Source organism: Corvus brachyrhynchos, unplaced genomic scaffold (genome assembly GCF_000691975.1).
Source record: "Corvus brachyrhynchos isolate BGI_N302 unplaced genomic scaffold, ASM69197v1 scaffold32, whole genome shotgun sequence".
NCBI lineage: Eukaryota > Metazoa > Chordata > Aves > Passeriformes > Corvidae > Corvus > Corvus brachyrhynchos.
Window position 1 is genome coordinate 10,374,060 of NW_008237919.1, and position 12,283 is coordinate 10,386,342.

Below are 12,283 nucleotides of genomic sequence, written 5' to 3' on the forward strand. Positions count from 1 at the left end.
AGGAACCAGCCAACAACTTCTATAACCCATCCTGCAAATCTACACATGCTGGAAAAAGCAGTTCCTACATTTTCCATGTGTAACTGATATCAGAGCTGCCACATCAGAAAGCAGCTAGTAATAGCTGATAGATAAAAGACAGCTAATGGCTACTTACCATCTCTTTATATGATTGCAGCTTTCTCTTTACACCTTACAGGTGCCTGCATGCAATTATATCTGTTTATCTAAGCCAGGGAATTTCTCTGCAGAACTCCAGTCATACACACACCCTCAGACCATAAGGGCTGCAGCAGTGCTCCTACTTTTAGTACATGCTTGATTTGGAAAGTATTTTTATGTATTTCTTTTCTCTCAAAGCTTCACACAGATTGGTTAGTATGCTGCTGTGCTTTAGATCATCCTGAATAATTAATAAAGAGTTTGCCAGTTCTGGAATATATTAGTGGCAAAGAAATATTGCTTGAACTTGTGAACTGTGATCAGCTTGCTGTAGAAGAGAAAATCCTTTCTCCTTTCATTACCTCTTACAACAATAAGTTCAAAGAATTCCTTTGAACAAAAAGACAATATTGCGAACTAATAATGCTCATTAAATATAATAAATCTGCCTCTTTTGTTCTACACATACTCAGTGCTGGAAAGCCTAAATAGCAATTACAGAAGGAATATCTTAACGAAAATTCATCTCTCTCCCTCTCCTTCAGCTATCATAATGCAGGTACTTACAATTTCAAAGCAATCCTAAAACAATCCTAGCCAAAGGCACTTAAGAAAGTGCAAATAAAAAAGTCAAAACTGGCGAAAAATCTGGAACGGAGAAAGTCTTGCAATGTCTTCTCTGCTCTCATAGTCTTTGCCAACTTCAGTAACTGCTCCTAATGAGTAATGATCACATGGGAGTTCAGGGGAGGACAGGGTTGTCCCCAAGACTAGCATGGACCCACTGAGCGACGTAAGACAGGTCATGGCCACTCTTTGCCTTCATTTTCTTATCTGACAAACAGTCTTTCAACAAAATAATTTTTAAAAAAACAAAACAAAACAAAAAATTCCAAGTACCAGGGAATGCTTTTGTTTTGTTTTGTTTTGTTTTGTTTTTTTAATTATTTTTACTACATTACAAGCACTAAGAGCAATGTCAAAACTTCCCTTGCTGACAGACGTCCACAGCTCTCCCCTGTGGACTCTCTCCTGTCTTCTCATGAAGTACCCACTAATGGCTGAGGAAGGGCTGCAGCTTTGGACGTGGCCCTGAAGTTCCCACATGCTAGTGGAAAAGAAAGTTTCCAGATTTTGCTTCTATTCTTTATTCTTTCACTGTAGCTTGTTTACTAAGTCAGAAGAAACACAGAAGTCACTTTCAGAAATAAAATGCAAAAAACTTGGGAGATGTGGACAACTTGGATAAATAGGTGTTGAGTATGAAAAACCTCAAAGTTTGTTTCTGAAACCCCAACCTAATGCACAAAGCCAACAAATCCATACTGACTGCCTATTTATAGAACTTATCAGACATTTAAGAGTTTTCTGAATATTCAGAACTAATTTTAGAAAGACAGGGAAGCAACCAATGTTTAAAAGTCCCTACAGATATTGTTACTTGTGACTTTTACTTCATTCAAAGCAAGCTGTTGACTCAGTTCTAGTAGTTAACTTGCATTTTTATAAACAATTTATTGGCAAAAAGAGACCACATAATTAGAATTACTATTAAAATAATTAATTAACCAGAGATGAGTCTCTGGAACACTGTCAAGTTTGTAATAAGATACTAGACAGCCTTGATGTCAAGTCTTTACACCACTTTAATTTCATACTTTAAAAAAAAAAAAATCTGTGTTTGTTGTGCTGTAGCTGCTTGTGGCAAAGCAAAGTATAACCTACGTCCAGCTACATTCAGAATTCATCCTTTGATGCTTTAGGCCCCAATCCAATTTTTAGATAACTCATCATCTTGTAAAATGGAGTGCAGCATCTTGCCTTTAAAGCTTGCTTTATCTCACTGTATTGGAAACATACTGGGAGAATAAAAATATATGTCTGCAGAAAGGATCTGTATGCTCAGTAGGTGATAAATTATCCTGAAGATAGGCTATAAAGCTTTGATGGGTGAGAGACATTCCACTCAGCTCCTCACGCTATGCCCTGTGTAACAACAGTTGACATCTTTATCAGAGTGCTCCTATTCTGTTTCCATTATAATAAAATCCAGAATAACTTCACTGATCTGTGTATGTTAAAAACTGCATTCCTGACTCTAACAAAGAGACCCATTTCTGTAAGTAACTTTATACTACTGACACAGCTTCCTAAAAGTCCTGTTCTTCCGGCTAATAAAGGGAAAAAACGAACATGTCCGTACATAAATTAACCACAGCCAAGGCTTCGTAATGCACCGCTTGAAAGGCAATTTTTAAACTATAAAGTGGTTAATTTACCTGTAAAACTGACCAGCCTACACATTTCAGCAACTTTTCACTATAATATATTATATATGTATATTGTTCATTGTTGTACTTAACATAATAACTGTAATTTGTACCATTTTTATTTAGCCTATATATGCAATGTAAGGGATTACCACAGGCTCTTTGGTATGCACAACATGCTGCTCAATGCCCAAGGTCTTATACGAATAAACTGGGGGGAAAAAAACCCTAGTATTTCTCCACTGCATAAAAAAATCATCCTACAATACAAGCAGCTGTATGAAGCGCAGATCTGTGGTTGCTCTTGCAACTTCAAATGTGGCCTCTCCTTATATTCACTTGGTCAAAATATAAGTTATCATTCTCTCTAAGCCCAGTACTTCTCATTGTGAAAACTATAAAAACAGCTACTACTTCAGATTCTAAATGTAGCTTTTGGCTTACCTTGCTCTTTTGGGATAGAAAGGAGAGAAAAAATTAATATACAAAAATTAAAAAACCCTCTTCTCAGTGCAAATTTTAGTAGCTAATATGGTAAGAAGATACCTTTTCTCTTTCCAGAACCTTTTAACTACTTCCAACATTGCTTAAAATATATATACATACACATAGAGATTCAAATACGTATAGATAATCACAGTAAAAAGAGACTGACCCAACAATATTTCAGCTCAAATGTAAAAGCATGAAAGATTTATTCATGAAAGAAATCAGGTAACTATAGCACAAACTCTCATCCACAATAAACATTTTAGCAGCTATTAAAAAAATGCATAACAGAAAAACAGCATAGAAACAACACACTGGTATAGAAAACAGCAGCTTATTTTTGTTCTTAACTAGGTAGACTAGATCTAAATTCAAATCATGTCTCAACACCTATGAGAAAGAAGTCTCACACGGCATCATTCTTGCAAATTGCATCATCAAATAACGTAATACTTTTCTTCCATGGTTGCTTGTTAATGGACAGAAATATGAACCTTCATCTGACCTTGGTAAAGTGCAATTTCATTACTGAAAATGTACTGACCTCCAAAATTAAGACACAAAACTGAAGTGTAATACATTTTAAGGGGCCTAATCTCAGTCTTCTAAATTTCCCACATGAATAATTATTGTACACTTCTTGTTTGCCACATATTTTGCTTTAAGAGGGGGAGTGATTGATACAGTGGAACTACAGAAGAAGACTTCTGTACAGCAGCTGCAGCAGCCACAGTAGCCCTTATACCCAGAGAGGCAATACGGCACAGGAGGAGTGCATGGGCAGGGGCAGCAGTGAAGCAGGATTGAGGGCAGGGGGCTGGACTGGAAGACATTTGAAGGTCCCTTCCAACCCAAACCATTCTGTGATTCTATAATTCTGCCTGCCTCCTATGAATGGTGTACGTTTGAAGGCAGAGGACAAAGAAGAAGACTAATGCTCCCATCTGAAGATGACCCTGGAGATGAGGTCAAGAGAGGTAAGGGTTATCTGCTGCAAGCTCTGACTCACAACTATGAGAAGGAAGAGCAGGAGTGGGTCACTGACTAGATTTTGGAGAGCATTCCCACTACTATATGATATTTTTGCCTTGAAATTAGCTCACAACACTTGAAGATTCTCCTGCCAGAATTTTTTTCAATTACAAAGTAAGTACCTGCAGCAATAGAAAGACATACAAAAGAAGCTCTCCTCTTTGCTTTCAAAGGTTAAGATGAAGTACAAGAGGAGAGTGCAATTGCTGTAAAATACAATATTGCCTGAATATCTCCATGTTGGAAAGAATTGCCTTTAGAGAGTCTCCAGTTGCACAGATGAGGCATTTCTGTTTACAGCCCTATCTGAAAGAACAAGAAATGATGTTACAAGCTTACTTTGTCAAGACAGGCATGAAAAATGACGTAACATAAATAAAGCTGGTATTTCCACATTTTGTGTATAGTTAACCACACATCTTTTATTAAAAACACAAGACACTAATATAGTGTGCAGCATACCTGTTTCTTTTCACCACAGGAGGGCCTGAAGACAGTAAAGAAATTATTTTGGGGAACTGCACAAAGCTACAGGATTAGTGCAGAAGAAAAAGACCCTAGCAGAGACAGGCTGGGGGCAAGTACTAAAGCAAGGAAAACTTCTTTTGGAGCAAAGGAACGCAATGAATGCGCAAAACCCCATGACTAGCAAGTTAGAAGGAAAGGAGATCTTCCAGCTGATACAGCAGCAGGAGATTGCCAGCTGTTGGCAAGAATCCTCTCCACACTAACAATGTGAAGGTGCATCCCTGTCCTCAGCTAGGCTGGCTGTGTTGAGCAGGCCTTAACTGCTGTCTGAGATGTAAACGCCAAGGTCATAAACCCCAGAGAACTAGATAAAAGAACAAAGGTTTTACTCAGCAGTGAAAACTCAGGAACCTGTCAATTAGGACAGCAACACCAGTCCAGCATGCACATGGCTTACAGGAGAATGAATATATGAACATACCTCTAGACTTTATCAACTAGAGACAACCATAAAGCACACTAATGCAAAAAATCAATAGTATCATGCCAGCTCCTATTGGGAGGGAGTGGGAGGAGTGAGGAGTCTCAAAGGAAGTTAAGATTATTTCAAAGGAGAAAAAACCCACTAGCCTGAGTTCTGTTGAACGATGGAAGCATGAAAGAATTAAGATGGCTATGATGTATAAGGCTATTGATTATTCACAGGGAAACTGTATTTAAGTGAAGTAACAACTCTCATCAGTGACAGATTAAATTAGTGCCCAGATCTGTCTGATAAAGACATCAGCAGACAAAAAGGTTGCTCTGCTCACACCAGAAAAAGGGAATACACTGATTTTCAACCTGATAAATGTGTAACAGAGCTACCAGAATCGAAACATTTTACACAGACGAGAAAAACAGGCATCACACAGCACAGATTTGAAAGAGAAGCAAATCTATCGAGAGGATGATTAATAAATATATAAGTTCATATGTTTTGAACAACATGGCCCCACAAAGCAATCTAAGTAACAGGAAAATGATTATATAAGTTTGATTGCAGTATTCTTCTCTCTTCCTATTACTGATCTCATAGTATTAGCATGCTACCTTTTCATGCTTCTGCAAAATAAAACACTAATTGATTTTGAGCTATCCTGACTAATAATCAAAGATTTCTGATTTTTCAAGCTAAGCTGATTAAAAGAGTTTCATGCACATACGGATGTATATCCAGCTGCATGGTAACAGCCATTAAATATTTCACATCACCCAAGACAAAAAATAGAAGCTTCTTATTTGCAGACACATAACACTATTACAATGTTGGAAGTTTCCATCAAAACATCGAGCTAAAATCCCAAATTAAACCTTTCTACATAGAGAGGGAAAAAATTACCAAACATAACAGATTTTTTAAAAAAAGTAAACATTCTTTTTAGAAAATAAGGTATGTTCCTGAACAGGGAAGGTGTCCTAGGCAGGTTTTAACATATCTGCTTTAACAATCACACAGGACTCCAAGTAGTATTTTAAAGTTCTGAGCGGTAAAACAAGAGACTACAAAGATTTCCAGTAAGATAAAATGCATACTGCTCTAACAGGCAAATTAACTTCAAAAGTGTGACATGCCAGTGCAGTCCTGAAAAAACACATGCTGCTATCCATACCTCATCACATAGAAGAGTCTTTGGCATCTAAAGCACAGGTAAAAATAGCTCGCAAAGGACATGAAACAACAGAAATTCATTCTGGATACAGGTCCAGGATAGCAGTGTCAGTTGTTCCCAGTAAGGCAGAGCATGCACTGACCCAGGAGGGACTCCACTGAGCAGTTAGCAAAAATACAAAACAATTGCACCTTACAATAACTTTAGCACTTCACTTGAGAAAAAAACCTTTTTTTAGCAATAACCAAAAAAAAAAAAAAAAAAAAAAAAAAAAAAAAAAAAAAAGAAGAAAAAAAAAAAAGGAAAAAAAAGAAGAGAAAAAAAGAAAAAAGGAAATCTATCTTCCTAACAGGACCACAGCCTGGGACATGTAGGAGTGGTAACTGAAAGAGCCCATACACCCTCCTGTATCAGGAGTTCTTTGTTGCCTGACAGTACATAGGAAGGACAGTCATATTTAAAAGTAAAAACATCAGGCTGTGTCTCTGGAAGGATGCAACGGAGCCCCTGGATGAGTAAGAAGGAAAGCACGTTACCTTTCGCAAGTCTCCTCAGGATCTGACAGCGGCATTTAAAAGAGACAGCTATCATTCTGGCTGCCTGCCTCCCCTGGCAAAGCACGCTCAGGCTCTGCTTGGGTGAATGCAGCAGCAGCCTGTGAATTCCTCCTCCTGCACATACCAGGCAAAAGGTAGCCCCGGCGGGGAGTGACAAAGCTTAATTCCTCCTGGCTGATGCAGAGATCAGCTCCGTGTCATCCAGCAAAGCTGTGTCATTCAACTACTACCGCCGTCACCACCACCTGCATGAGGAGATGAAGGGCTTAAAAAGCCGTATTTCTTTAAAAGCTAGAAAGCATCCAACTGCACACACAGACGCGGATATTAGAGGGACACATCTCCCAGCCTCTCGCATTCCCTGACCCTGCAGGGAGTGATGGTCGCTGTGCCAGGCAAAGGGCCCCACGTTTCAGCAAGACCGGGTGCTTTTTCTCCTCCTTCCTTATATCTATCCTTTCCCTTACTGTTCCCTCTGGATAAATAGGGCAAAAACACCAGGAATCCTACTTCTGGGGGAGAAGGAGCCTATTTCAAATGGAAATATTCTAATCAAAGCATATTAAAGATTTAATCTTACAGATCTGTAAGGAAGGAAAAAGAAAAAGCCTGATTTGATAACCATGAAAGCTTTTTGACAATTGTAGACAAGTATATTACAGATGCTGAAGCACAGACCACAGGGGGAGGGAGGGAGTGGAGGAAATTGATGGATTGGTGTGTGTGGGCAGGACCACCAAGCATTTGATCACACCAAAATAAAATGATGCTGAATAGAAAACACACAGCTAATCGAATTTTCTGCCTTCACTAAAGGGAGAAGAGAGCAGATTTTAGTGCACCTGAACATTTACTGGCCAAACATTGCACCATTTGTTAAGATTTCTTCAGCTCACGAGGAGTTTTATGTTCTCTCATGCCTATTTAAACAGCAAATTAACCTGCTTTTACAAATCATTCAGAAAATTATGAAGTAGAGCATACCACTTAAACTAGAGTTCCATACCACCTTTATGGACAAAACTCCATACCCATTCTAGAAGCCAAGCAAGCAAACCAAAATATTCCATATAGAGTTTATCACATCAAATCTACGCACAAACCCCAAGCCCTGTACCAGATACTCTCCTTTAAGACAACAGATCATTATTTCTTTCTCAGGATCTATGCTTCACTTGAGTGATATATTTCAAACTGTCTTCATATATTCTGTCCCATTCACATGCTTTGATTACAAAATTGCTTAGTTTATCTTCTGCCGTCTTCTATCCATCACTATATTTAATGTTATAGTCATGGTGCACACCTTCTACCACCAGCTACAGAAAGCCAGAAGGAAGCATGGACAGCTTTCACACTCTGAGCCGTTTCTCTCTCCCTGCCTGCTCCTCACTGCATCTGCAGCCCTGTGCTTCCCATACTCCAACTCACTACTATTACAGTGATTGTTTTTCTTATTTTTGTTTTATTGGTTGGAGCAACAGCCACGTTTCCAAGGGTAAGGTGAAACACTCCATCAGTATAGTTGCAATTGCCCAGACAGATCTGGTGAAATTTTATTTCATTAAAACCAGATAGGGGTAATCGAGTCATTTGTTCACCAACCTTGTTATTGCTTCTTGTAGCTGCTCTTGTACCAGAGAGCCATAAAACCCAACCAGTGGAAAAGCAGATGCACCTGAAGGCATGGACTGATGGCTCCATCCTTGTAAGCACAGACCTCCGGCCAGGTATGGACAGGGCATACAAGGAGGGATGAAACCACAGGATGAAGGCGAAGGTTTAAGTCAGAGTAATTCAGTGGTCCAGAAAGCAAACAGAAAATCTTGGGACTATTATGGAGGGAAAGGGGAGAGGAGTTGTGTATTCTTGTTCTCCCATACAGAGAAAACCAAGAGAAGGCTAAGTGGGGAATATGCTTTTAGAGGAAAGAATTTGCCACCTCTCTTTCTTGCCACCTCCTGCTCAGGTAACAGAACCTCACATCAATAATACCAATAAATACCACGTTATATCTGCTTTCTTTTCTCTCTGCTCCCCTGGACAAACTGTTCCAGAAACCAAAGGCTATTGCCTCAGCACACAGCCCCTGCTCACAGCTCTTTCAGGTTTGAGACACCGAAGCTGCCTGAACTTGCTGCTCTCTTTCTGCAGATCGGCATCCAGAATCCTTATTACTACCTCCTCATCTGACAGATGCCTGTCCTTGATGCCATAAACTTTGCTGGACCCAGGCAGACCAGTTTAAACACTTCCCCTTAACTTATGGCCAACTAGAAGATACTGCAAGATGATAGTTTAGCTGCCCTAACATTTGTTCTTTGATTCTTCCCAGTCAGCTGTGGGTCAGCATTGTCTACACCAGGCAGTAAGGTTTCCACTCCCATCTGTTTGGATATGGACCTTGACATCACCTGCCAACATCAGTGCCAGGTGAGCCTGCAGTGCTCAAAAGAACATGATTTTGTTGAGCAGGTCTCAACTCAAGAGCTCACTTTTGTGCAATCTTAACATCACTGAAGACTTTTGCTGGGCAGAGAATGGCAAGAGGTTGTATCTACACGATGAGGAAGAACTGCTTGCTGCTTGCCTTTGTGATCTGACTTCATGATTTATCCTGGTTCAGCCCCTTTGGCAGAGGATGCAAAACAGAGCACACTTACAGAGCTAGGAGGCTGCAAAAGACAGACTTCAGACACCAGAAAAAAAATCAAGCCTTTAGGTAAGGAAATGCTGAGTCCCAATGGGATTAAGCGGAAATGTGTAAAACTGTAACAGTTATACAGACACTGTGATACATATGCAAAACCAGCAGCAGACCTGGTCAGATAAGGCTTTACTAACAGTGAAAAGATGCATTCTTTGATCCGAAAAGCTTATTGTATTGTTTACTACTTCTAGATTACTGGTGTGTATGTTGAATAGCCTCTGAAGCACTGCAACAGTCACTTCCAACCAAGTCAATGGGATTATTTTTTGCTTAAGTTTCTTCAGACAATTTTTCTGTCCTTGCCAAGGGAGGTCACGTATGGATTTGAATTTCTCAAAAAGATTTCAGAAAACAAAGAATTCATGCTTCAAATACAGCATGGAACATAACGATCTATTGTATGTACTTGCGTATTTTTTTCCTCATTTTTGCTAGGTCTAGAAAAGATGTAGTTATTGGAACAATTTCTAAAATATTCACTCATGATAGACATGGTTTTATCACCTTCTTTCAGAACAACAATCGCGAGGATTAACAGAACCGTTCTTGTCCAAAGTCCTAGTCCTGAAATTAATTTAACTATACCTCATGTGTTAATATATATATATTTTTAACCAAATTAAGGATTTTGTGATTATTAAATATTTCAACATCCCAATAAACAGACATAATTTTCTGAGGTGTCTGTCGTTCAGCTCTGCAGCTAGATTCAGCTGGTTTCAGGAAGAAATATGGGGGAGAAGGTAAAAACAAAAAGGTAGGTAATATAATATTAGGAGATCAAAAACCCTCATACTAAAAATTTATTTATAGTATATATAACACAGGCTAAACTCTAGTAATTACATTTCTTCCTTATTAATTAACAGAGTTGCACATTTAGTTACAATTTTCTCTGGACTCATCTGTAAAAATCTTTTTTCATTGTGATGCTTTTGGGCAGCACCATGAATTTGTATCACTTTTATTGCTGCACTCCTTTCTTCAGCAGCCTGAAAGATTATTTATAAATCTAGAATATATATAACATACAAATGCTTTCTCAACTGTATTTGTATTCATAAGTACTCAGTAGAAGGTCACTAGATGAAAGAAGCTTATATTTCCATACGATAAGACAGGCAGTGTAATATATGTATCCTATTTAACACAAACTTCTGGTTAATCTTATCAGATCACATTAGCTGAAATAAATGAATGAAAAAAAATGTTATGATCTATTACACTTCTCTGTAGGATAAAAAAATACATAATGAAATTTCTCTAAATTAAATTGAAGATTACAATCTTTATACAGTGTGACATTTAGATACAATCAGGAAATTTTTGTGAAGAACCAGTATTCAGTGAAGAATACAAATTATGCAAAATATGAAATTGGGGGAGGAAAAAAAGAGTTTGCAAAAAATGAATGTCTCATGCAGAAAACACACCCTTCTATTTGACAGGAGTATATACACTTGTACACACCCTTCTGTTTCACGGGAATATACGCACCCAGAGGACAACCCACGTAAAATTCCACTCACACTGTATCAAACGTCTCCTTTCACACAGTGACTGAAAATCACCTTAAAACCAGCACACCCCATCCCCTCTTTCACTTGTCAGGGGATTTGTCCACATGAGCTACCCTAATTGGTTTTGGATGTTGCATGCTCCTACTTTTCTTCACGTAAGTTTGTGCGTGACCACAGCGAGGCAGATGCACCACAGAGAACTCATTTGGTCAAAGCGGTGTTCAACACAGACCCAGACCTTTAAAGAAAGCCAGCTCATGGGGTTCAGTGAGGACAGCAATGTACTCAAACAACAGTCTCAAGAAAACATTAAGACAAGGAGAAAGACATGCAGATATCGAGTGCTTCATGTGTCAGGAAGACAGTGATATCTACTGGATCTACCTGCATAATATTGAAATGAAATATTATGAGATCCTAACACATTAAGGTTTTGTACAACTCAGTATTTTGTTTCATCATTTTACAGGTTACTGCTGGCACCTAGCACATTATTCAAATGGAAAGTCAGATTTTTAAGGAACAAAGAGACTTATTTTAGCTCTGAAAATAACAAATGGCTATATGGATACTTCTTTTTTGAAAACTAAAGCATTTCCACTATAGCATTTGATACAACCTTATACCAATACCGATCTATCTGAACAAAATTTTTCATCCCGAAGGGAAGAGCTGCATTCCCATTCAGTCAGTCCAGCATTTTGCAATAAATACTGCTCTATTATGAAGATTCCCCTTCACTGCAGGGAGAAGGAATAAAAATGCGAGTGAAATAAAGACACCCTGTTATTCTCCAGTGCTCAGATTATCAAAACAGACAACTTGTCAGCTTTGCATAATTTGGAGGATCTTGTAAATTTACGTTTTTATTAAATCAACTACAGCAGCTATTTTCTAGCTGTATTAACCACCTTTGCAACACTGTTGGGTAATTTGACGCAGACATTGCAGCAGAATGCTTTACAGGTCATTAGGAGTCATAAAAGCTGCTCTAGCTTCAGAAGATCCTCACTGGAGAACGTCATGTACGAGATTCAGCATGTCAAAAAGCAAGGACATGTGTGTTGAAAGTGGTTAAGAGATTACAAGAATACATCATTGAAGATCTAAGTTGATGCCAAAACACCACTGCATGGCACCGTACAAGTATTTTAGCTTCACTGCCTAGGAAGTGATTAGGAAAAATAATTTCGGGGCCTTCTAGGTAAAAAATCCCAAAATCTTCATTTATTGGCTCCAAGCAATGTTAGCCTTTTAAAATTGGTGGGTAGTAAACAAGTGGTGATAAAATCAGTAAACATTGCCACATCCTGGCAATGGCCTTTTTTTGAAGTATTATGAAGTATCTGCAACACAGCAGATCCACATTTTAATTGACTTTTTTAGAAGTCTGATTTAACAATGTATTTTACACAATTTATAA

At 38.5% G+C, this 12,283-nt stretch overlaps 1 protein-coding gene across 8 annotated transcripts in view; it reads right to left on the bottom strand.

Annotated features, from left to right (window-relative positions):
- GRIP1 (glutamate receptor interacting protein 1) overlaps window positions 1-12,283 on the bottom strand; it is a 222,927-nt gene that overhangs the window by 150,546 nt on the left and 60,098 nt on the right. Inside the window, exon 1 of one of the 8 annotated variants that reach the window (XM_017733197.1) lies at window positions 6,610-6,985. The exons of the other annotated variants lie outside the window; for them this stretch is intronic. Within the exon in view, the coding sequence (XP_017588686.1) occupies window positions 6,610-6,664 (55 nt within the window). The 5' untranslated portion in view covers window positions 6,665-6,985. Of the gene's footprint in view, window positions 1-6,609; window positions 6,986-12,283 lie in introns of those variants that run through there. 8 annotated transcript variants of the gene reach the window in all.